We start from the raw sequence: 26,508 nt of genomic DNA on the forward strand, positions 1-26,508 counted from the left end.
TAAACCTCTCCATGTGACATTGTTCATACTTCTTGGTCAACCCTCCATACTATGTACGATCACATAAACATTATGAAATATACTCATAGCCAGCCACAATCACAACTTTGATTGAAATACAGAGTTGCCTATGGCAATCAATGGGAAAAGGGTATTGAGTTTTTCTCTAATTAGTGGCATGTACCTCATTTGCCCATAACTAGTCTTCATTCTTGCATGTAACCATGGATTACCTTACGCAACCAAGACATTTATACAATTTGTACAACTTTGTATTCAAGTGAGTTATGAGTGTCATGTAAAGAACATTACTTGCCACATTTAAGGCACTGGAAATTGTACTTGCAGGCCCATTGCTCCTTTTACTTTTTTGCTGCTTAATTTTCTATTTTTCCTGGTGTCTTCCTTTTTCTTGCTCCCAAAAAGGGGAAGTGGAAGTGGGTAGGTGGGTGGATGGTACATGAAGCTAAAGTACCACTGTAGCAATAGAAAATCAACCCGATTCATTTCACCGTTTTGATACACTATCATGGAGCAATGCTAAAGAAAGCTTCACTATGTAGCCATGCAATATGATCCTAATACATGTCCATATTCTGACACAATTGTGACAGTTTTCCATATTCTACAACATGATCCTAATATGTCCATATTCTGACACATAATTGTGAGAGTTATCATCCAAACGAATAGCTGGCAGAAGCAACTGGGACAATTTTCCCTTTCTTCTATCCAGTCAATGACAGTTGGCTCTTTAGCATTTCTACACTTCCAATGCATGAGGCTTGGCATTGAGGAAAGAATTCAGTACTGTGCTGGCCGATCAGCAGTTAAGTGCATCTGATATTAACGTACCAAGAACCAATAGAGCTCATATTGGCATGAACTCAGGACAAAACATAGGATAGCAAGCAAAGGATTTGTCATAAAGGATGGTAGTGTTTAGGTACCCCAATGGCTTCAATTTGCAAGACTTTTACATGGAAGGATCTAAATATTTACTTGCATCAAGAACCTATAACTTGGTTAAGGGAAAATATTGCACATGATGAACAAGCGAGTAACACTATACAAGATGTGAGGTAAAATCTTCAATTAAGACACGTGACCAACTGCATGGAGCTGCCAGCAAAGACACGTGTATGATGATTGGAAGCATAAACCATGGTCCAATGTGGTACCATCTTTACTGCCTTTGGGCACACAAACTTGGACTACTATTCAGCAGATGCCCACTTGCCAGACTACAATTCTCAAACAGAAGATCACCAGGCACAGAAAAATAGTAGCATGCCAACTTGTCAGAACAACTTGAGCACAGGATGTTGCCTTGTGGAAAATAGTGTCATTACCATACCTATGAATTTGCCTTTGCACCTCCTGTCCATATGAGTGCTTGTGGCTTGTAATTGAAGTAAGTTGCAGCTGTCAGGCATATACAGCTAACTGCCAAATAGATTTTCAACCAGAGATGTGAGAGAAACATCAGCCGTAGTAGAACAAAAGAAAATATCACAATAATCATGAAATTGATGGTGCCCATAAGCATGCTCAGTTCGTGCTCCGTGCCGGAATCTGGGAAATTTCCTTCCCTATAGAAAGTGCTTAACAGCTGATCTTTCTTCGCATACTGCTTCACTAGCCATGTTGATATTTCATCTTCAGTAGTTGGGATGCTTGAAATAGGTATGCGCTGAACATGAATGTGCACCTCCTTTGGATCTGTGCCAAGAGCATTGTCGAGGAACAGTGGGCAACGGTTCTTATAGCCAATGGTAAGATCATAAACTGTCAATATATGTCATGATATCAGTTGCATATTTGCAGTGCAAAGATTCAACCACCCCACCCATGACCAAACCCGCCACACCCCACCCCCGCCTTTTTTATTTTCCCCCTAAAAGGGGCGAGAAAAAAAGAATAACAGAAAGAAAAATTTGAGCACTAATTTCTTTCCAATCCCAGTACATCAAGGTAAAGTAAATGTCAGGAATTTCAGAAACTTGCAAAATAATCTTCAAAGCCACAGCTAGTGAACACCTTCAGGAAGGCATTCAGTATGACCCTGCTAAAATCTAAGAAAGATGAAGATCGGACACCTTATAAATCCATATGCATTTGACAATGCTTATTGATAGCTGTTATGACTAAATTACTGTGTAAGCCTTTCTGCACCAGCTAGATAGATAGTGTTTGGAAGAACATCACACACGTGATGAGAAGAAATGCACATGGGTTTGCATATGCAAGCATGTGTGTCAACAGCAGGAGCTGCTTGAACCTCCTACCTGATCGTTGAGATTCATGGATCACATGACCAGTATAACGAAGCCTGAAGGACATTGATGTTCCATGAAACAAGTTGGTTGCTTATGTAGAGCCTATAGAGAGGCTGGATTTCTGCTCGGTATGATAGAAGATGCAATAGCAGGTGATCTAGAGGTGTTGCAAAAAATACAATGACATTCTATGGGTAGACAAAGCCACAAGGAAAGCTGCACCTTACTGGTGCAATAGAAACAAGTCATTGCCCCAAATTGACCACTAGAACAAGCTGCTAAACAGGCTCTCCCCCAAGCCTACACTGGTCCTCAGGCATAGCAAGGAATTGATGTCTCCCCCCGAGCCTACACTGGTCCTCAGCCAAAGCTGCAAGGAAAGCTGCACCTTACTGGTGCAATAGAAACAAGCCACTGCACCAAATTGACCACTAGAACAAGCTGCTAACCAGCTCTCCCCCAAGCCTACACTGGAAGCATGTAGGGCCAAGCTCCTATTACAAGGGCTGACATGCCACCATCAGTCCACACACCATCACGGTGTGAATGGAGCTACTTGGGGTCTAGAGTACAAGAAGTCACACAAATGCAGTATGGAATCAAGAAAGACACAGATGAAAATAAACGTAACAAAAGACTTACCTGAATGAACATAAAGGAAAGCTGAATACAACCACCCCTGCACACATGGTTACCACCGCATTAGTGAGGGCACCAGACTGCAGAAGGCAGGAAAGAGACCTGACAGAGGAGCAATATGAGCCAAGATGACAATGTGGCTGGAAGGTGACTGCGACAGCATGAAGGAGAGAAGGATGATTTGTCACAATGCTGGAGAAGAACAGGGCAAAATCTATAAAGTGCCTGGACGATCAGCAACTGGATGATGTGCTGCCTGAAAAGTGGGTGACAGCATAAATGCTGTCAGAAGTGGCTGATCACAGCAATAAAGTGGCCACCCTGCCAGCCCAAGTATCCTGCCCAGGCTGGAAACTCTGTCCAGGGCTGTAATGTGCCGCCCAGCATGCACACAATGCACAAAGAGGAGAGAGTGACTGCTGCTGAGTGCTACATGGACTGCAGGACAGAAAGAGAGTAGGTCTGAGAAACCCTAACCCTGATCTCCACCTGATATAGAACACTTCACTCACCGCACAAAATACAGAATAGACTGTTTGGGCACTAATCTCACTTTTTCAGGGATGAATCCACTATCGTCCGCCAATGTCATACAACAAGAGCAAAAATACTCCATGCGAAAATATTCACATTTGGATTGTGCCCATATCCAGGTAGACACAAAGTTAAATGATTTGTCATATGGTGAAGGTGACAGAAGTGAGGATCAGCTGAAGGGATGTGACCAAATGTATGTTTTGCATACAATGATTTGCGAAGGGTGGTTGCCCCTCAACTACATGAATGTACCATCCAGTTAGATATACAATGAATTGTCAAAGTAATCCGCATATCATGAATGACACCAGCCTAGTCTAAAATTTAAAACCGGAAGTTTGGACTATATGATGACTCAAGTGAAGTGTTGAAGTCAGCTATGGTACAAGTTGGATCCTATCACGGGGACATGAAATTTTAAGATGCTTTAATCTTACCGATAAGATTTGATTAAGTTATTAATCAAATATGCAAGGTTGTTTAGCACATGTCATGCACATGGTAGTTATCTCATGGTAACAAGCCAAGAACCCCAAGATATCAATTGGTGCCAAAGGTAAAAGTTGTAATAAGTTATGCCTCACAAGTATTAGCGGTACCCAGTGTCAAATTTTAGCTTGGACGAATTTATTGGCCACTAATGTTCGTGGTAACATTAGAGACTAGCCATTAATTAATGCCGATCTAAGGGCTGATAACTGCACAGGGATACTTGGAACACAAATTGCCTATCCAATTTAATTATTTGCTGGTGAAATTAATTTTTTGAGCACTAAAATAATTATTACATTAATTTTTAAAATTAATATTTTAAAACTTAAGTTAATAAGCTGGATAATGATGAAAATTAGGATTAGAAGACTATCACTTGGCAAAACTTGCCCATGTAAGTGGGAAAAACGTTTTTTAGGGGCTGATAAAAGTCTATTCCAACCACTATGAGAGAGAAGGAGGCTGTTTAAGAACAAGGAAATGCTACTGATGTGATTTGCAACCACCATGGACCAGTCCTACAGCAAGTGACAACAATTTGGAGCCCTCCAGGAGCAAGTGATAGTAGCCCAAGGACCATCTGGTCCAAGTAACAACGTACAGCAAGGGTTACCAATCTTTCTAGTAGTCCTAAGCTGCAGGTAATAGCTTCCATGGCTGTTTGAGCAAGGCAACAACAGTTTTTCAGCATTTCTCATAATGAAACTCTCTCTACAACATTATTTCTCATCCCCAAGCCATCTCTCAAGTTACCTCAACATTTTCTAGCAGTTTAAGCCATCAAAAAAAGAGATTTCAGTCAATATTTGCTATAAACCCTAATTTACACAAAAATTTAGGTTTTGACAACAGCCTCAGGATGTGTGCTCAAAATTGAGAGCCTAGGACTTAAATTCTAGCATTTGAAATTAAGGAATTTTAGAGAGATTCAAGAGGATAGCTAGCCAATATCAGATTTGGGATTGAATTTGTCTTTCAAGGAGCAGAGTGAAGACCAATCCCAAAGCAAAACAAGGGACAAATTGGTTTAAAGGCTTGCTCATCAATTTTGACAGTAAGAGACATTTGGATTGTCAGAGGAGGTTAAAGGATATTAGTTGTACTTCATCCATTTGCAATAAAAGTTAAAGAAATACTGCAAGGGCCGTTAGTTTTGAGGCCAACAAGTTGTCCAATGTTCAAGATCGTATGGTAAAGTGAAACCAATCTTCCTCATCGGATAGGGTGGTAAATAACCTGATTAAGCACTATTTACAACAATTAACAAATTCACAAAACTGAAATACACACTTTACCATATAATCTTAGACATTGGATACCCTATTGGCCTCAAAATTGGTGCCTCTTTCGGTATTTATTTAACTTAATTGAAAAAGAAGTTGATGTACAATGGGATCCTCCCAACCCCTTTCAGTATTCCAGCTTTCCTTGCTGTCCAAAATAACCAGCAAGTCTTCAATTTGATTTGCCCATTGATTCGTGCAATCAATTGGCCTTCACTCGCTTTGATAGAGATGGAAAATGCCCCAAATTCATTGATTGTTGGTCTCTCCACTTGAATTTGACTAAAAACAGCTTCAGTCTTATTGAATCCAACTCTTGGAGCTTTCAATTTTTAGCACACTTCCCAAGGTTGCTACTAAACCCTAATTTCTGTTGCGAATTAGAGTTTACAACAAAGAAATCTGAAATTTCTCAGCCTTTGGTGATCTCCATGTTGTAATCTTCAGAGCAATGCTACAGAAAGACTAGGAGATAAGAGAAAATTCAGCCTTTCTTCACGAAGAAATGAAGAAAATATATCATTTACTGCTACTGCCTTGTCTCAATAGCTTGTAGATGCAAAGAACTGAAGAAAATTGGTCATTCATTGCTGCTACCCTATCTTAACAGCCTATAGATGTTGTCATCTGTTGTTGATTGGTCTTCTCCTACCCCTTGCTGCCTCAAAAGGTCCTCCAATGGCTGATCAAACCAATAACATCTCCTCTCTCTCTCTTGCAAGTTGAATCCACTAAAATACCTCTCTCCAGCCTCTAAAGACCTTTTTTAGTCTTGCATGGGCCCTTTTTACAAGCGACAACATTTCCAAATGGTTTTCCAAGATTATCCGTAGTTAAATATTAATTTTTAGTCTTTAAATACTGAAAATTAATCTAATAATTATTTCGGTGCTCTGAAAAATAATCTAGCTAGCTAATAATTAAATTGGCTAGGCAACTTCCATTCCTGAGTGTCTCTACATCACCTTTGACCATCAAATTGATATCAAATACTATTAGATGCCACTTCTCTAATGTCACCAATTGACACTTATGGCCAAATGAATGACCTAGGCCAACAACTAGAACCAAATACCACCAAGTACTTGTGCACGACATAACTTGTAGCAACTTTTGCCTTTGATATCCCTTGATTTTCTCGAGTCCCGAGCTCATAAATTTACTTACTACAATCCCAGTTACACCTCGTATGTGCAACATTTACTTAACCATGTGATTTAAAATTAATTCACATGTTAAGTGAGGTTTCAAAAATACATGTCATCATGACATAAAGTATTGTGCATTTTACTTTTGTAAATTTTTTAATTGTTGTAATTAAGTGCTTAATCAAGTATTACCACCCTATCTTAAGAAACAAGGCTAGTTTCAGATCCAACAATTAAAGCTCAAGCCATCCATTGGATAGACCAACTATTGTGCTCAACAAGGCTGTTCAGAGCCTCATGCTCAAGCTTTCCAAATAACGAACCAAATACTTGTGATCACATAAGAAGTCATTTGGACCAACTACTATGGTCAGTAAGGTTGTTTCGAGGCTTATGCTCAAACTTTCCGCACAACAAACAAAATCCTTATCATAAATAGAATTCATTTAGAGTATTTTCACAATTCATTATTGAAAAAAAATTATAATAAATTAGCAAAGCCATTGTCAAGTAAAACATTTACCATGTGGCCAAAGAAGATACCAATACATACAGGGTTTTGCCATTGTGACAATTTGACAATTTGGGCATTTCATACAATATTACAACACTTCCATACCATAAAGGAAAGAAAATGCCTAGAGTTTTGAACATTTGAGATTATGCACCATTGTTGATGAGCAATCAAGGTCTCCAAGAAAGTAGTCAATTGGGAACAACTCTCATCCACCCACCTTCCTCCTTTGAACCATGGTTGATTAACTCACATGCAACAAGGATAATTGCCAAAGGATAAAAAGTTTATGATTTGGCTAGTGTCCAAGGTCTTAGTTCTAGGCACTTGAACCAACGCCCAAGGTAGAGTTCATTTTCTCGTGCACGATTTTTTAGTTTAATAATATACTTTAAAGATATCCACTCAAATCTACATTCCTTTGCAAAATGCTTTGTAATGTGCGCAGATCAAATATGTCATCTGCTTTGCCAATCATATATTAATGCCAATCAAGTGTCCATATAGCCTCTGGCAATTGTGATAAATAATAAGGTTATGATCCAACCTACACACAAGACAACACACAAGCCATACTCTCAAAGAAGAAACCGTAATGAAAAGGGCAATACACTCACCTCCCGAGCTGAGATTAGGACCAGCAGTATAACGAGCCACACTCACATCACAATGGCCGGTGTCCCATGTATGGACATGACAGTCATTGGGCCTAAAGTCCAAGTGTGGTCATCATGCTCAATGTGGCATAAATGAACCATTGAGTCCTTATAAGACTCTCTTAGTAGCCTTGCCTAGGCACACAATCACATTTGGCCACTCAATGACCCAAGGTTGTGACCAATGTTGAGAGTACCTATTCTAGATATCCAAGGATCTAACACCAATGGGCACTATGCATGACATTGTCAATGGACCACTCTCATGGTACAATTCATGTCCCTACAACAAGGTAGCCTACAATAAACACCCATGATCACTATACCACTCCGATTATCCTTCAACTCTCCAAAAAGGCACCAATGGTGTGAAAATTGCAAGTGGTGCCATCCAAAAGTGTTGTCAAGTTCCATCCTAACAGAGCACAAACCTAGAATGTGTAACTATACTCTAACATTGCATAGCACCAATGCCTACCCCACTCAAACTAGCTTGCCATCTAACAAATTAGACTATGACCAAGAACTCTTGCCCTTCGGATTGGTAAATGGCCATAACGTTGCATGTTGGACCCAAAAGGGACACGTCAAGTCTACGTTCTTCAATGGCATCCTTGAAGAAGAGATTTATGTCTCTTAGCCTCCCGATTTCCTTGTGCAGGGCAAGGAGGACTATGCTTGTCGATTACAAAAGCCCCTCTATGGCCTGAAACAAGTTTTAAGAGCTAGGTACCAAAGAATTGATTGCTTCTTTCGTGACACTAGCTTTCAACATTCAGCTCATGACCCTACCTATAAGGTTGAGGTTGATATGTGTGTTTTGCTTATCTTATATGTGGATGATCTTATCCTCACAAGGAGCACTCCTACAAAGGTTGATCAAACTCCAGATATTCTAAGACAGGAATTTGAGATTATGAATCTTGGGATCCTACACTTCTTCCTTGGTCTGGAGATTTATCAAATGGCGCACGGCATCTTTATTTCGCAATATAGATATATCTCCAAGTTACTTTCGGAATATGTTACACATGCGAGGTGTAACTGGGATTAGAGAAAATTTACGATCACAGGATATCAAAGGCAAAAGTTGCTATAAGTTATGCCGCACACGAACTTGGTGGTATCTGGTGTTAGCTGTTGGCCTAGGTCATTCATTTAGCCATAAGTGTTAGTTGGTGACACTAGAGAAGTGGCGTTTAATGATACCTAACGTCAATCCAATGGTCAAAGATAGCGCAAAGACACTTAGAAATGGAAGTTACCTAGCCAATTTAATTATTGGCTAGGATTATTTCTCATGCTACCGAAACAATTATTAGATTAATTTTCACTCTTTAAATATGAAAACAACCTTTCTTCTGTGGATGGGTGGTAATTCCCTAATTACAACTTAGTTACAGCAGTAACATTTATTACAAAACTGAGAAATGAAATCTTGGACAATGGACACCTTGTTGATCCCAAAACTGGTACCTCCTTCGGTATTTATTTAACTTAAATTGGAGAAGAAGTTGATGTACAATGGGATTCTCCTATTCTCTTTCAGTATTCCAACTTCCCTTGCTGTCTAAAATGACCAACAAGTCTTCAGACTGATTTGCCCCTTGATTCGGCCAATCAATTGGCCTTCACCCGCATTGATGGAAATGAAAAATGTCCCAAATTCATTGATTTGCCAATCCCTCCACTGGAATTCGACTTAAAAGAGTTTTAGCCCTGTTGAATCCAAGTCTTTGAGCTTCCAATTTTTGGCACGCTTCCCAAGGCTACTGCTAGATCCTAATTTCTGTTGTGCAAATTAAGGTTTGCAGTAGAGATATCTGAAATTTCTTTGCCTTTGATAATCTCAATGTTGTAATCTTTGGAGCAAGGCTATAGAAAGGCTAGGTGATGAGAGAGAATACTGAGGAGAGAGAAAATTAAGACTTTCTTCATAAAGAACTGAAAAAAATCTGTCATTTACTGTTGCTGCTCTCAACTTATAGATGCAAAGCATAGAATAAAATCAATCATTTACTACTACTACCCTGTCTCAACAACCTATAGATGTTGTCACCTGCTGTTGGTTAGTCTTCTCCTAGCCTTGTCTACCTCAAAAGGTCCCCAATGGCTGCAAATTAGACCAAGAGCATCTCCTCCCTCACTCTTGCAAGTCAATACACTAAAAATGCCTCTTTCAAACCTCTAAAGACGCTTTTCAATCTTACATGGGCATTTTTGACAAGTGGCAACCTTCCCAAGTGGTTTTTCCAACCAAGGGAACACCCCCACCCAGCATGCATGGCATCATGGACTACCCTCAACACAACTTAGAGACTACTACCTCATTGTCAAGCCTTCATGCCAACTCTTTCACATAGGACTTATAGCTACTTAACACACAACCCTAGTGTGTCACTGCCCTTGATTTTAACTAGGTATCATCCTCTTGGTCACCAACATTGGGGTTGCAAGATGCCCAACAAGTTTTTTAGGACTTCGGTACATCACTTAAACCATGTTGCCAAACCCATTCACAAGCGAGAATGTATAGGCCCTTGAGAGTTCTCTCTTCAAGGGTTGTCAACTTATTGGCCACCATACCGTAGCACAGCCTCCATACACAATTTTTTTTCTTTAAAAGTTGGTAGTGGGGTTTAAGGGAAGGGGACAAGAAATTTGTTCGCACATGCTCCCCATTGCTAAGGGACGGAATGGTATGCTCTAATACCATGTCAAGAGATCGTAGGTCTTTTTCTTTAAAAGTTGGTAGTGGGGTTTAGGGGGAGGGGACAATAAATTTATTCACACATGCTTCCCATTGCTAAGGGACAGAATGGCATGCTCTAATACCATGTCAAGAGATCGTAGGGTTTGCATGGAAGAAACACCAAGTGTATGGCAAACACTAACAAATAAGCTCAAAACGCAAAAGAAGAATTAACAATGATGAACATCGAATCATATTGACACAATGGAGCAGAGCTCAAAGATAATTGCATTGTCCTAGCTGATCAGGTAGTAGCAGCAAAAAGGGAGCAAAATTCAATCCTTCTGACAAAGATGTCGGTAATAAGTAAAAGGATTGCTCTATGGAGGGAGCAAAATGCAATTCTCTAGGCACAATATAAAAATTAGAAGCGAATTTTAGCCCAAATGCTATTTTTTTTAGGTTTTCTTAGTCATCAAGTTAAATTTTTAGGCTAAAAAACTCAAAAAAATAGCCCTTATATACAAAAATTGGCATACTTTTGTATAAAATTGAAGTGAGCGAGCGCAATGGCGATGCAAAACAATGATCAAAATGTCAGGCAGAGAGCAAGAGTAGAGAGTGAGAGTCAAAGAGAGAGATGCACAAGGTTATTGGGTACAATTTATTGTTGTGTAACTCTTCAGGTTTTAGATAGATATATATGAAAGTACAAATGTGCTAAGGGTGTGTTCACACCCATGCACATATAAAAGACACAATGGCCCTTTATTCCCAACAACCTCCCACCTAAAGGCAATGTGCCTTAAGAGGAGAAAAGAATCAGCTAAGTCTAGGTATATACAAAGCTAAAGTACATATATCTATCAAGCTCCCATCATCTCTCGGCAATGAGCAAACTGCTCTGCTGAAAGACCCTTCGTGTAAAGATCTGTAGGATTATCATCTATATGCACCTTGGCAAGCTCAATGCTCTTGCTATCAAGTACATCTCTAATGAAGTAATACTTCACCTGTATGTGCTTCGTCTTTGCATGAAAGACGGGATTCCGTGCTAGCACGATAGCACTCTCACTATCACAATGGAGAACAGGTAACTCTGTAATGCCAAGCTCTCCCACCAAACATGAAAGCCATAAAGCCTCCTTGCATGCCTCAGTGGCAGCCACATACTCTGCCCCTGTAGTAAACAATGCAACACACTTTTGTAGCCTAGAGATCCAAGAGACTGCTCCTCCTGTGAAGGTAAACACATACCTAGGAGTGGACTTTCTGCAATCCGCATGACCAGCATAGTCTGCATTTGTAAAGCCAACGACAGATACCTTCTACTTTCCAAAGCAGATGCACAAATCCTTTGTGCCTTTGAGGTATCTCATAATACCTTTTACTCCTTCCCAATGCTTTTTACCAGGGTTTGCCATGTATTTGCTAACCACTCTTACTACAAAGGCAATGTCAAGATGTGTAGCAACCATAGAATACATCAAACTGCCGACAGCTAGAGCATATGGTATCTTGGCCATTTCAGCCTTCTCATCATCAGATGTAGGGCTGTTCTCTGCACTGAGTTTCATATATGGAGGCAATGGAACCCCAATTGTTTCCCCCCCCCCTTCCATATTGAAACGCTGCAAAACCTTGGAGATATACTCCTGCTGAGATAGCTAGAGTAATCATTTTGACCTATCTCTGAGTATTCGCGTGCCAAGAATGTGATTTGCATCACCAAAGTCCTTCATGTCAAAGATGCCATGAAGACTTTGCTTCAGTGAGTCCAAGACATGAGTATCCTTGCCAGCAATCAGCATGTCATCAACATACAAAACCAAGATAATCAAGCTGCCATCTACTCCCTTCTTGGTATACAAGCAATGATCCACTTGACTTCTATGAAAACCTTGAGACTGCATAAATGTATCAAACTTATGATACCATTCTCTTGGTGCTTGTTTCAGCCCATACAAAATCCTTTTGAGTTAACATACCATCTTCTCTTTCCCTTTTGCCACAAACTCTTCAAGCTGCTGCATATATATGTCTTCATGAAGATCGCCATGTAAGAATGCAATCTTCACATCCATCTGTATGAGCTCCATATCTTCATCTGCAACCAAGCCCAAAATGGTTCTCAATGTAGTCATCTTGACTACAAGAGAGAAGATCTCATCAAAGTCAACTCCATGGTCTTGCTTGTACCCCTTCGAGACCAATCTTACTTTGTACTTTGGCGAGGAACCAGAAGTGACCATCTTGTAAACCCATTTGCATGGAAGGGTTTTCTACCCTTTAGGCAACTGCACCAAGTCCCAAGTGCCATTTTTCTCAAGAGATTTCATCTCTGACAACGCGGCTTTATACCATTTCTTACTATGCTTCCTTGAAGCAAGACAGTTCACCACAGCCTATCAACATGACATAATCAGCCACATTGTTTGCACCAAGAACGAATATGTTAGGTTGTCTAGTAGCCCTAGACGATCTCCTAACCCAATGATCATTGTTTGCTGGTTGTTGAGCCTACAAATTTTCATTTTCAGCCTGCTGTCCTAGCATTTCAGCTTGCAAATCAGCATTAACAACTTGCTGTCCTCGTTGTTCATGCATATCCAGTGGCTCATCATTATAGGCAATGACTGGCTGATCATTTCCAGCATTATTTTCTGCATTTGCACGTTCATTTACAGCAAGTATTTGTTGCTGTACAGCAGGCACATTTTGCTGTCCAAAAGGTATTTCTTCCTAGAATACAACCCTATGGACCTCCTCGATCTTTTCAGGCTATTTATGCATGCAATCTTCCCGGAAGATAACATCATTGCTGCATACTATTTTCCTTTTCTCGAGATCCCATAATCTATACCCAATTTCACCCTCGTCACCATATCCTAGGAAAATGCATTTACATGACTTTGGCTCAAGTTTGTTGCGTTCTTCTTTACGAATGTGCACAAAAGCCTCGCAACCAAACACTTTCAGGTGAGCATATGAAGGTGGCTTGCCCGACCACGCTTCTTGAGGGATCCCCCCCCCCCCAAAAAAGATCTATTCGGTGACCAATTAATCAAGTGAACAGCTGTCATACCAACCTCTATCCAAAAGCCATGGGTAAATGCAACATGAGACAGCATAGTACGGATTTTATCCTGTATAGTCGGATTCATGTGCTCTGCACTCCATTTTGGGGTGGATTATGAAAGGCAATGAGCTCCCTCTTTATCCCTTTGCTATCACAAAATGCCTAAGGCCTTGGATACATATTCCCCACCATTGTCAGAACAAACACACTAAGTGTCTTATTAGTCTAATTTTCAACCAATGCCAAGAATTTTTGAAACTTATCAAGCACTTCGTCCTTGCTACGAATAGGGTAAACCCATACCTTCCATGTAGCATCATCAACAAAGGTGACAAAGTATTTCTTTTCCCTAAAGATAACCCTGGCATCTGACATAATCAGAATGTACTAACTCTAGAAGGGAAGATTTCAATAAAAGAGACTTCTTAGGAGACATTTATGTATGTTTACCATAAACACAATGATCACAATGCTCAAAATCAACATAACAAAGACAAGGCAAGTAACCCAAACGAGAAAGCACTTTCATTCCAATTTGACTCATGTGTCCCAACCGGCCATGCCACAAAGAAACACTTGGCTACTCAGTCACGGCAACAACATGGTTACGCACACTAGATACATGGAGAGGATATAAGGTATCACTTTTACAACCTCTAGCAATCACTCTAGATCCCTTAAAGATCTTCCATTTCCCATCACCAAAGGTGGTATGAAATCCATCGTCATCTAGCTGCCCTGTGCTAATCAAGCTTTTCTTGAGCTGAGGTATATGCTGTACATGTTGAAGTGTGAAGACAGAACCATGCTGAAACTGCAACTGCACACTGTCAATACCTGCAATGTCACATGCACAGTTGTCCCCAAGATGGACAACACCATGTCAACCCCCCACTCACGGTGAAGGCAAAGACTCGTGGCGGATTCGGCATCCACTTCTCTTCTTCTTCCGTTGCATCAGCACCCTAACTAGCAGCTACTCCCTCCTGCGTTTGCTATTTTCCAACCTGCGTTCAAGGTTGCTACTGCTGTCTCCACCTCCCAATCTACTGGCGGTTGTTCTCTGCTGCTAGTGGCTCCTCCTTGATTGTTGGCAACTCATCCCTGACTGTTGCCTACATTTGACAGCTGGCAGCTCACTTCCAACCCTTCCACTGTCCTTCCACCCCTTGTGGCGGACATTGTGGTTCATGCTCCACACTGCTCTCACACCCGTTGAGGCGGACACTGCAGTTTGTGGTTCGTGGCTGACCTCTTCCTTCTTTAGCAAGGCACACTGGTACCCATAGCTTCTTCCCCAACAGATGACCAATCTACTAGGCGTTCCTATTGCGGCAAGAACGATCATTCCACCAATAACTATCGACATCGACCTTTGCTCCCCACTCCTCCGAAGTTTATGTCTTCCACCAAGCACTCCTTGTGCTACCTCTCCTTTCTAGCCCACAAAGATCGTTCTGCATCGACTATCAAAGTATTATGCTCAAGGCAATAAGCCGCAACCGACGCGCACTAAGTCCTTTCAAGCACACGTAGGCTCCAAGACCTTGCGAGGCCATAAGCCCTCCTAGAGACCACCCCACTGCGCGGAGGTTTCCCCTACCTACTTCCGAGTACAGTGGCTTCCACAGCCTACATCTTCTCCACAGTCCACTCTCTTGAGAGCCCACGACTTTTCCCCACCCTTGGCTCACCCTGAGCCTCCTTCTTCCCCACCCTCTTCCACTCAAGTTCAAGAGGCCACTTCTGGGTGCTTTCCGACTTCTTCTTCCAAGCCCCAGATACCTTCTTCCGCACAACCGGCAACACTTTCTTCGTCATCTGATACTTTGCAGTCCATGAGCCATGAGTGGCTGGATTCCCTTTCTCTTTCAGACTGGCATTCAGAGGGGGATTTTCTTACTTCGCCCTCAGAGGGGGCTTTCACAGCTTCAAGGGGGGCTCCTACTTCTACTCCTAATTCAGAGAGAAACCCTATGTGCCATGAAGTTGTTCACACACCCCCACCTTTCACTTTCGAGGAGTCGCTCTCCTTTGAGCAGTCATTTCCTCTACTTATACCCAAGATCTAGAGGATCTATCTATATCGGGGCCCTTGGGTCTTTAGCAGCGCCTTGGTGGCTAGGCCTTCGTATTCCTTCCAGCATGGAGTCACACAGCTAGTGGCTTCTCTCTTGAGGTTGAGTTTCGGATTCTATAGCTCATGCAGTCTCTTGCCTATCTTCAAAGGTTTCTTTGCAAGTGGTATCCACAGATTCCAAGGTGAATCTTCTTCGTCCCTTGGTCAACATGGAGTCAACTCCTGAGATCGAGTACGGGCATATCCTCCTATGCATTGCATATTTTCATCATCTTTATACTAGGGCGCTTGGGCAAGTGAACAATTTTCCCACGAGGGACATAGTCCAAGTGGCACATGCTACATGAGCATTCTTCAGCATGTAGCAGTGTATCTCCACCTCTCTCTTCTCTTGTTTCCCTTTTTTGGGCCTAAGAGGGGGTGTTGAGAAACCCTTCACCCGTAGTTTTGTGTTTTGCATTTAGGGTTTCACAATGCACATCCCCAAAAAGGGGCTGGGCGTCCACAGTGGGGCACCACCCTAGACAACCGGCACTCTTTCTTTGGATACCACCCTAAACAATCGCTTGTCTAGTTATAGGCTATCTTTGTCACTCATTTGATATGGCTAATTCATTCAATCCGTCAGATCTTCTCTCCAGCCTCTCCACTACCCTCACACCCCTTCAGGAGGACATTGTGGTTTGTGGTTCGTAGTTGTCTTCATGATCTTCCTTGTGTTACGACACCCTTGTTCCCTTGTATCACATTCACTCCATGTGTCATGAGAACATGTATTTTTGAAACCTCACTTAGCATGTGAATTAATTTTTAATCACATAGTTAAGTAAATGTTGCACATGTGAGGTGTAACTGGGGTTAGAGTAAAATTACAAGCCCAGGATCCAAGAAAATCACAGGATGTCAAAGGCAAAAGTTACTATAAGTTATGCCACACAGGTACTTGGTGATATCTGGTGCCAATTGTCGGCCTAGGTCATTCATTTGGCTATAAGTATCAGTTGGTGACACTAGAGAAGTGGCGTTTAATGATACCTAATGCCAATCTAATAGTCAAAGATAGCATAAAGACACTCGGGAATGGAAGCTGCCTAGCCAATTTAATTATTGGCCAGTCAAATTATTTTTCACGGAACCAAAATAATTATTAGATTAATTTTCAGTATTCAAAGACTGAAATTTAATATTTAATTATGGATAATGCTGGAAAAACCATTTGGAAAGACTGCCACTTGTCAAAAATACCCATGAAAGACTGAAAAACGTCTTTAGAGGTTGGAGAGAGGCATATTTAGTGTATTCAATCTGCAAGAGAGAGGGAGGAGATACTACTGGTCCGATTTGCAGCCATTGGAGAACCTTTTGAGGCAAGCAGGGGCAAGAGAAGACCAATCAACAGCAGGTGACAGCATCTACAAGCTGTTGAGACATGGTAGCAACGGTAAATGATTGATTTTCTTCAGTTCTTTGCATCTAAAAGCTGTTGTGGCAAGGCAGCAACTGCATTTGACTGATTTTCAATCATTCTTCGCAACAAAACTCTAAATTTTCTCTCTCTACAGCTTTCTCTCTCATCTCCCAATCATTTCACAGCCTTGCTCCGAAGATCTCAGCATTTGGACCCTTGGAGGCTGAGAAATTGCAAATTTCTTTGCTGTAAACCCTAATTTACAGTAGAAATTAGGGTTTACCAACAGCCTTGGGAAGCATGCTAGAAATTGAAAGCTCCAAGACTTGGATTTTTCAGGGCTGAAGGTGAATTTCAGCTAAATTCAGGTGGAGGACTAGCCAGCCATTGAATTTGGGGCATTTCCATCGTCTATGAAGTGGGTGAAGACCAATTAAGTGTCCGAATCAAGGAGGAAAATAGATCGAAGACTTGCTACTCACTTTCGACAACAAGGGGAGTTTGGATTGCGAAGGGGATCGGGAGAATCCCATTGTAAATCAACTTCTTATTTAATAAAGCTAAAGAAATACCAAAAGGGGCACCAATGTTGGGGCTAATCGGGTGTACATTGTCCAAGATCAATAGGTAAACTTGTATTTGTTGTAACCAGGGATTTACCACCCATCCACGGAAGGAAGGCTAGTTACACATGATTCAGAACTTCACCATTCCATTCATTAGAGTTTCTTCTCTCTTCTTTTCTCTTCTCCATGTTTGCCAAGTTCACTCCATGTTCCTCCCCGCAAACCCTACTGTCTCGATGGTATGTCATCTTTTGACAGAATGATGAAGAATGAAGAAGAGAATAAGTGTGGAGTAAAGAGATAAATCCCCATGCTCTATTTACAGAGCACACGGATCATTGAACTCTCTAGGATTGTGCCCCCACTCTCTCGAGTGGCACCCCAACAATAATAAATTATACGAATGAAGCCTCTTTGGGAATGTAAACGGAAACCAAAATAGGAATTAAAGGAACACTATGCCCTATGACTTTGGTATCTCAACATCCATTGTTCACATTTGCTGCTAGTAGTGCGTCCCTTATCACCCTATAAAAAGAGCAAAATAAAAACATCAAGCATGGACCAAACAATCCCACGAGCTTCAATGGTTTTGTGTATGTCACCACAACATGTGGTCAAGAGCAAGTTGCTACTTTAATATCAATGCAAACCCCCTATAGATCTCCAACCTGCACGCATAACATGCTATAGAAAGAAACATAAAAAGATGAACATCAAACTCAACTCTCGATTGTAGAGCCAACCAAGCTCATGCTTGAGCTTAAGACCAACAACAAATTGGGCCGAGCTCCCATCAAAAGGGCTAATGCCCTGTACCATTAGCCCATGCCATCCCACTGCATGAAGACAGGTGTCCCTGGATATTCAAATGCGGACTTTAAGTCCTAACAAGTCTTCTTCTATGTGGGAGTATGTTAATAAGCTTTGGCAATTACAGATACAAGTCCAAAATGCAAGGAAGGCATATGCCTCAGAGGACATGGCGATAACTCTTCTTTCTCAGTTACCATCCCAATTCAGTGCATTTTACTTTGCCTCCATTGCATCAAGGCAAACAGAGACTCTCCATTGGGAAGAGTTGTGGTTCCTATGGCTTTGGACCAAGAGGAGCAATTGAAATAACAAAATGCTTCCGAATCCGAGGCATTGACAAGTTAGTCCTCTCAAAAGAAGAGGAAGAATCAAAAGGAGGAGGAGGACAAATTGAAGAAGGACAAAGAGAAGGATTACCCTTGTCACATCTGTTGGCAAGATAGGTCACTCGAAGAAGAATTGCCTTGACAAGGAGGAGGAGAGGTCTTCAAAGGATTCAAGAGAGGTGACTGCTCCCTCATCAGCTGCCTTCCTCCACTTAGAGGCGATTGAGACATCGATCCCTAGGGCTTTTGATATTGCGATAATGGCCCCACATTCTCCTGAGTGGATTGTTGACAGTGGTGCCTCTCGGCACATAACTCCTTCTACAGCAAGTGTTGCACATTTGCAGGCTTCACATGGATAGATTCTCATCGGTGATAGCTCTTCTGTATCTATTCAAGAGAGGGGTAATATGCAATTTATTCCAGATGGACAAGGTGGTGCTCATACATCAGAGGTGCTTTATGTGCAAGGCTTGGATTACCACTTGCTTTTAATACACAAGATTTGTACCCTTGTCCTCTTGGTTGAGCTTGACGAGGATTCCCTTTGGATTCTTCATCATGGATTAAGATAAGTGCTTACTTCCAGATATGAGGCGAAAGGAGTCTACAAGTTAAGGTCTCCTTCTACCTTGACCCCTCTTTTTCTTACCTCTCAGTCACAGTCCAAGCTTTGGCATGCTCAATTTGGCCACCCAAATTATGATTACCAAACAACATCATGATGCCATTCCCAACAAGGCTTCGAGGCAGTCTTTAGTACCCTTGGAGCTTGTATCTACAGATCTATGTGGACCTATGAGAATGGAGTCCCTTAAGAATAGATTGTATTTCATGCTAATTGTGGATAATTTTAAAAGGATGACATGGGCCTATTTTCTACAGCTGAAGTCAAAGGCATTCTTCCACTTCAAGGATTGATTGCTCTTTAAGGAGAACCAATCAGGCTGAAAACTAAAGACATTATGATTGAATAAGGGTGGTGAATTTGTTTCTCATAAGCTTGCTAGGTTTTGTGCAGATCGTGGTATCCACCAGGAGTTTGCAAACACAAACATACCTCAAGAGAATGGCATATTAGAGCAGAAAAACCAAAGTGTGATTGAGATGGCTCGCACCATGCTTTGGGGCAGAACCCAGTGTTTCATGCCCGATCGAAGCAAACTAAGAGTCAATACCATTTCATTCAGGAGAAGATCTTGGATGAGACCATTGGTATGCTTTACTACAAGACGAAAGATAATCTTGCAAATTTGTTTACGAAGGTGCTTCCTCAACTTCTTCTACGATGGCACTACAAATCCCCGAGCCTTATGCCGCATCCATGATCTAGAAGGGGGTGTCAGAGATTATTTATCCTCTGGACTAGCCTTTCTTAGGTTATCATTGGTGCAGTCAATTCTCTCGGAGATACTCTCAAAGGGCATTATTCATTATTCCTATCAGACAGTGGGCATTTTCAATAGACACAATGTACGGGCAGTTTGTCAAACAGGTGATGGTGCCACGTGGCAGTAGGACTGATCGCTGATTATTTTACTCATTTATGTTGTAGTTGGCAGTTTTCCAATCAAGTCAGCCAATTTCTGCTGGCCAATTGCATTCTTTTCTCTTATTTAGTCCACTTGGCAGCCTACCCCACACACTTGGTTTTCAAGTGCTGGTGGGAGAGATTCAGCTCGACAAGATACGTCTATAGCCCTTGTATATCTGCCCTCTTCATTTCAGCGTTCATTGACTATAGATTTCAGTGTTCTTCTGTCTCTTTTCTCTCCCCCTTTCTCTCATGTTCATTTTCTTTCAATCTTGTCCATACACTTCCGTATTCGCTGCACTCTAACATAAGGAACAAGATGGCAACACCTAGATTGTTCATGGATCATTGCATGATCCAAATTCAAAATTATGGCATCATAACTATCATAACAATCACTTCCTTTTATAGCAAGTCAACATATAAAGCATATATCTTACCTCAAGAAAGACTTTACTCTTGCAATTAATAACTTGTCTAGACATCTAACAATTCTTCTTCCTATGAATCGACCACAATTCAAAACTTGTTAAAGAATCTGACTAAGATATGATAGTGCTACTACTGCTGCCTATGTAATAGCTAACTAGCGTTAGCACATATTCTTGAGAAAACAAGAGTCCTTCAATCTTGAGCTAATTCTTCGTCTACATTTATCGACCAATTTGAGTAGACCTTTACCAGGCAGCATGATGCCTCATACAAGAATCTTATGTCACTTCTAAATCAAATGGGAATATAGCTCCTTAAGAGCGAGCATGTGGCCATGTTAGAATCTTACTGGCATTTCTTCCCTCGAGCTTAAGCTCTGTTAAACAAATCATTGGGATAAGGCTACAATGAAGAGATACACCTATACGTCTCATCCATCCATTTAGCTTGCTTATCATCCTATTGGAAATAACTCTAGGAATAATACATTATCAAGAGGACATGAAATTTTATTGCTTTACCTAGCATTTGATTAAAATTTAATTAAATATGCTAATGTCACTTATACAAGTGAGGTACAAGTTAATTATTTCACGGTGTGGGACCCAAGACCTCGAGATATCAATTGGTGCCAAAGGCAAAAGTTGTAATAAGTTATGTCTAACCCGTACTACATTGCACCCAGTGTTAAATTTGGGCCTAGATCAATTTATTGGCCACTAATATCAGTGGTAACATTAGAGACTAAGCATTAATGAATTAATTAATGTCAATCTAAGGATCAATAATTGCTCAGGGATACTTGGAAAACAAATTGGCTTAGTCAATTTAACTATTGGTTGGTGGAATTCAATTTTTAAGCACTAGAATAATTATTTAATTGATTTTAATAATTAATATTTTAAAAATTAATTTAATAAGTTGGATGGTCTTGAAAAATTGAATTAGAAGGCTACCACTTGGCAAAACTTGCCCATGAAAATTAAAAAATAGTTTTTAGGGACTAGTGAAAGTCTATTCCAACCACTATGTGAGAAAAAAAGGCCGTTACAGAGCAAGGTGGGGCTACTAATGTGATTTGCAGACACCAAGGATCAGTCCTACAGCATGTGACAACAGTTTGGAGGCCTCTAGGAGCAAGTGACGGCAGCCCAAGGTCCTTCTGGTATGGATGGCAGCATACGAGAGGGGACAACAATCTTTCTCGTAGTCCTAAGTTGTAGGTGACAGCTTCCATGGCTGTTTGAGTAGGACACCATCAATTTTTCAATCTTTTTTACAATCAAACTCTGAAATTTCTCTCTCTATACCATTGTCTCTCATCCCCCAATCATCTCTCAAGTTATTTCAACATTTACCAATAGTTTGAGCCATTAAATGAAGATATTTCAATCAATCTCTAATATAAATCCTATTTTCAGTAGAAATTAGGGTTTTGACAATCGCCTCGAGATGTATGCTTAGAATTAAGGGCCTAGGTCTTAAATTCCAGCAAGTGAAATTAAGGAATTTCAGGGAGATTCAAGAGGCCAACCAACCAATATAAGATTTAGGGCTAAATTTGTCTTTCAAGGAGTAGGGTGAAGGCCAATCCCCAAGCAAACCAAGGGGCAAATTAGTTTGGAAGCTTACTCGTCAGTTTTGATAGCAACAAGCACTTGGATTAGCAGAGCAAGTCAGAGGATTTCAGTTATACTCCATTTGTTTGCAATAAAAGTTAAAGAAATACCACAAGGGGCGCCAATTTTGGGGCCAACAAGGAGTCCAATGTCCAAGATTGTATTGTAAAGTGTGCATTTCAATTTTGTGAATTTGTTAATTATTGAAATCCTTAATCAGGTTTTACCATTCTATCTGAGAAGTAAGGCTGGTTTCAAGCATTCTCTTTCCCTATGAACTATCTTATCAGGTATCCTAGCTCATAATCTTAAACTTAAAGAATAATCCGATAGATCCACCTCTACAAGATTTTAGAAAAGAACAAGATACGCATAGTTACAAGTGATACACAATTAATGTGATGGGGCCAACGGACAAGAAGAAATTGCTGTCACTTATAACTATAGTAACATGGAATGGAGAAAAGCTATCGTCCCCACAATCCTCAAGTCCAAAATGGACTATGACTTGAGACCATGGGGCTATAATGTATGCTAAATCACAACCTCCACAGATAGCTTGGATTCAAAGATATTAAGCACTTGAAAGTTCCATCTGGTTTAAAAGCTTCTTGCTAACTCTACGTGATCCCTGATCCTAGATCTATGTCAGCCAAGAAGGCATTTGTGTACTTAAAAGTCTCATGAATTTTAATCTAGAAGCTCTTGCTGAATTATATTGCTCTTATTCTTGGGTTTCTATCAATCTAAGAGAAAATGCTGGGTGCATCAGGTGCATACAGATGATAATCATGGCAAAAACTTGTTATGAAGAAACAAAACTTACCTGCATCAATGGAATTGCGGAGATGACATAAACATGCATAGCAGCCCTTTGTTCGAGGTAAAAGAACATGGTTTAACTTGGGCAAGCCATTCTCCTCTGCAAATTTCTGACTTGATAAGCATTTCTCCTCCCTAATGATACCAAAGAAGCTCGTCAGTCTCAACAAATAAACATCCTCCATTGTACAACATCCCATATTTCTATATAGCTCGACAGGCACAACTTACATATTACGTTTTCTCACCTACTACAACGGCTCAAACAGACCTTTGATAGCACTAACACAGCCACAGATATACACAAGATACTAGAATCAGAGCTTGAATGTTTTAACATATGATTGCATAACTGGGGATAAACAGACAAGAAACACTGAATCAGAAAACACTAAAGGGAACCCTCAGCGAAGCAAGAAAAGTAGCTATATCAGCACTTGAAGAAGCCAATGAACTGTTGAGGGCATGAAGACACTTACCCACACAGAAAACTGCAAACAAACTTCAGGGATTCCGATTGCATTATTTTCCTTATTCATCTCGTTAATGAAATATGCCTGATGATTGCCACGGTTCAGATCCATCACATGCCACACTCCTGACATGGGCTACAAGAAACATGAAATTGTGTGTGCTGGCAGTGTCCATGGGAAACATGCTATCACCTCAGTGAGGATTCATCAAGTTACACCAGCATATAGTTAAAATCACACACCTATCATTGGTTGTAATCATACATACCCTACTTTTAGTGCTAAGGGTCGATCACTCTTTCCAATATTTGTGTCTTAAAGTATGTGGTTTTTGGTTGTAAAAGGGTTCAAATAATGTGTGAAGTTGTTGATTACAATATTTGCAATCAACAAATTTGCACTAATATTAAGATCACCTGTTCAACTTCCTCCTAGATCTTGCTGACCTAATTGCAACCTACACGAAATTCTCCCGTCTGTAGAACTCTGCGTAGCTCCTATGACATCTAGCTATCCTCATCAAAATTTCAGGTTGGCTTGTTTCCAGGAACCCCACCTCTACTCACTATTGAAAGTGGATTTAACCCGTTTTAACCTGCCCCCCCCCCCAAAAGAAATAATTGTTGTCCAGCATGTATATACATCGCATGCCATGGAAGCACCAAACATTCTTATGGCCAGTGTTTAATCTCAGCTCTGGTTGCTCAAGCAAAATTAGTTCAGAAAGTACTGGATGAGACTGATCTAAACATTCAGCCCTCTCATAACAGCAGCATCTAAGCATTCAGCCCTCTCATGACAGCAATATCTAAGCATTTAGCCCTCTCATATAGCAATTTCTGTTTCAAGCCTCTATTTAAAGTGGTTACTCAACCAGCTGTGGTTGTATAATTCGCCACAATGAACCAGGCATTACATCAGAGCATATGCTGTTTGATTAGTTCACCAGGGAAAACATTGCATAACTTGAAGGTTCAAATCAGCAGCTACCAGAAATCGAAAATGCAAATACAGTAGTACTAAGTTCAGAAACTGCAAAATCGATTTTAAATTGCCAGAAGCGACTTCATAGCAATGGAAATCAAAACACCTACGTGTAATCTGTGCCTTCCGGGAAGATGACCAGCCACAGAGGATCCTCGGGACCCTTAAAAGTCTGAAGGGAATTCTGAAATACCACTTCGTCCATCTGCCATTTCCTGTCAATGAGCAGAAACTCGAGCACATAGAATGCCCATCCAAAGATAGGAGCATTGCGCACGCTACTCTTAACCACATACTTGACAGAACCGATCCGGCCCTTGCGCAGCGCGAGGCTCCAAATGTACATCCAATCGACCTCGGTGCGGTGATTGCAGAGCACAATGACGCGTTCGCCAGGGGGCACACGTTGGCCAGAGAAGACTACCTTGGCGCCGTTAACCTTCTCGAAGAAGAAGGGCCAGATGGCAAGCCAGTGGCCGAAGAAGAACGAGACGGCGCGGCGGCTGTGGTGGATGCTGTAAAGGCGGGGGAGGAAGAAGGTGAGGGGGGCCAGAAACAGGAGCATGGAGAAGGCCGAGGAGACGAGGATGAAGAGGATGCAGGCGGCCTTGAGGATTCGAAATATGGATATGGGGGCCTTGTGGAAGTCCTGGGGAGGGTTTCCTGTGCTGTCCTCCATGGGAGGAACTTGAAGAAGGGAGTAAGAGAGGTCTTTCTCAGTGGCTCCCAAGTCCTTATTGAGTAAGGAATGCTTAGATGATGATGGTGATAATGATGAGAAATTGGGCCCTCACTGTCATAGGTGGGCTTTGTCTATTGAGGGTCATACCACACATAAGCCATGATCAATGACTTTTACAATGTCTGCTTAGGGTCATGCCACACACATAGGCCTTGATTAGACTTTTACAATGACTAAAGCAAAGTTGGAGTTGAGCACTAAACTCTCGTGTGGTATGTCGAGACTTCACACTCTCGACTGTCGAGGTCAATAACCAAATGAATACATGCTAACCTTTTCACCTCATTGGGTAGGAATCGATAGGGTTTCACTTTCTACACACCAATTCAATACCATTGTGAAATCCACACGTTGTTTACTAGTGAACTTTTGCTATGGGAGTGACCAATCTTCCAAGCAAAGTTAGGTAGGTTCAAGTCCTACTAGTCAAAATCATCTCATGTGACCCAACCATTAGGGTCATGCCACACACAAGTCATGACTAGACTTCCCCAATGTTTATTAAGCAAAGTTAAGTTCATGCTACATCCAAGTATCCAAGTAATAACTAGACTATTCTAAAGTTTTGTAAGTAAAGTAGTCCCCTTTTGTGTTGAGCAGGAGAGTTTAAAGAAGGTGCCACATGCAGCTTTTTTTACTTTCTGTACTTCTAGAGAGTATAGTAGTTTGTATGGCCTAGCCCTTAGCCCATTTTGGCAACTCTAAGGCCTTATTGTCTCCATCTTTAGATCAATTGCATTGGCTTCTAAAATGCAATACAAATAGCTCATGTTGCCCAATTAAAAGAAATTGAAACTGAGTCACCCTTGCACATAGCAAGTACGAGGCTTTAAAAATGTATCACGTACAACTCACTTTACTTGCCATAAATCCAAAGTATAGTACGCAGTGTATGTGACATCACCCTTAGATAATTTCTTCATTTTTCCACTTTCTATTACAATTGCATTGCATCAATGCCAAAAGGTGTAACATAGCTCTAGTAGGGTTTGGGCTTCATTAGGGGGGTGTGAAGTGAAGGTTAATTCATATTTGGCATTTAATGCCTACTGGTAAGGCCATTCTATGGTAGCTTTGTTTCGTTGGTTCATGATAGCTGGTGGCATGCTATGGCTCTTTACGTTGGTATCATTGCTAAACAACCCTTTGTGCTAACACTAGCAGGGGATGATAGGGTTTTGACAAACCCTACACCCCCACTCCCTCTTAGTGTATGTGGGAGTGAAGTAGAGTATGAACTCAAATGGACTGAAATTGGGCTACCATGAAGCTCCTCAAATCAAGCTCTCTTTTGGGATGAATGTAATGTTGGTGAAGCTACTCAAATGCATGCTGCTTTAATACCAATTGAAAGGTGGATCAAAAGTGGAAGCACAAGAAAAAGTTA

General features: G+C 41.1%; 1 protein-coding gene across 1 annotated transcript; it reads right to left on the reverse strand.

The window, feature by feature from the left end:
* Positions 1-484: 484 nt before the first annotated feature.
* On the reverse strand, positions 485-25,127 carry LOC148017126 (putative 1-acyl-sn-glycerol-3-phosphate acyltransferase 5). The gene is made up of 3 exons (XM_087663010.1): positions 24,490-25,127; positions 22,927-23,057; positions 485-1,788 (listed from the first exon to the last, which is right to left on the reverse strand). Exons 1-3 carry the CDS (start codon positions 25,056-25,058, stop codon positions 1,358-1,360), a joined length of 1,131 nt encoding a protein of 376 aa, XP_087519136.1. The 5' UTR covers positions 25,059-25,127; the 3' UTR covers positions 485-1,357.
* Between the last annotated feature and the right edge of the window lie 1,381 nt (positions 25,128-26,508).

The sequence above is a fragment of the Lygodium microphyllum genome, chromosome 22, assembly GCF_053477565.2.
Source record: "Lygodium microphyllum isolate KBCC chromosome 22, Lygodium_microphyllum_v1.1.10, whole genome shotgun sequence".
NCBI lineage: Eukaryota > Viridiplantae > Streptophyta > Polypodiopsida > Schizaeales > Lygodiaceae > Lygodium > Lygodium microphyllum.

Coding starts and splice junctions, on each gene's coding strand:
- LOC148017126 (XM_087663010.1), bottom strand. CDS start 25,058: ATGGAGGACAGCACAGGAAACCCTCCCCAGGACTTCCACAAGGCCCCC. Junction 23,058..24,489: donor CCGGAAGGCACAGATTACAC/GTAGGTGTTTTG, acceptor TGGTATCATTAG/GGAGGAGAAATGCTTATCAA. Junction 1,789..22,926: donor CCGCAATTCCATTGATGCAG/GTAAGTTTTGTT, acceptor ATATATTGACAG/TTTATGATCTTACCATTGGC.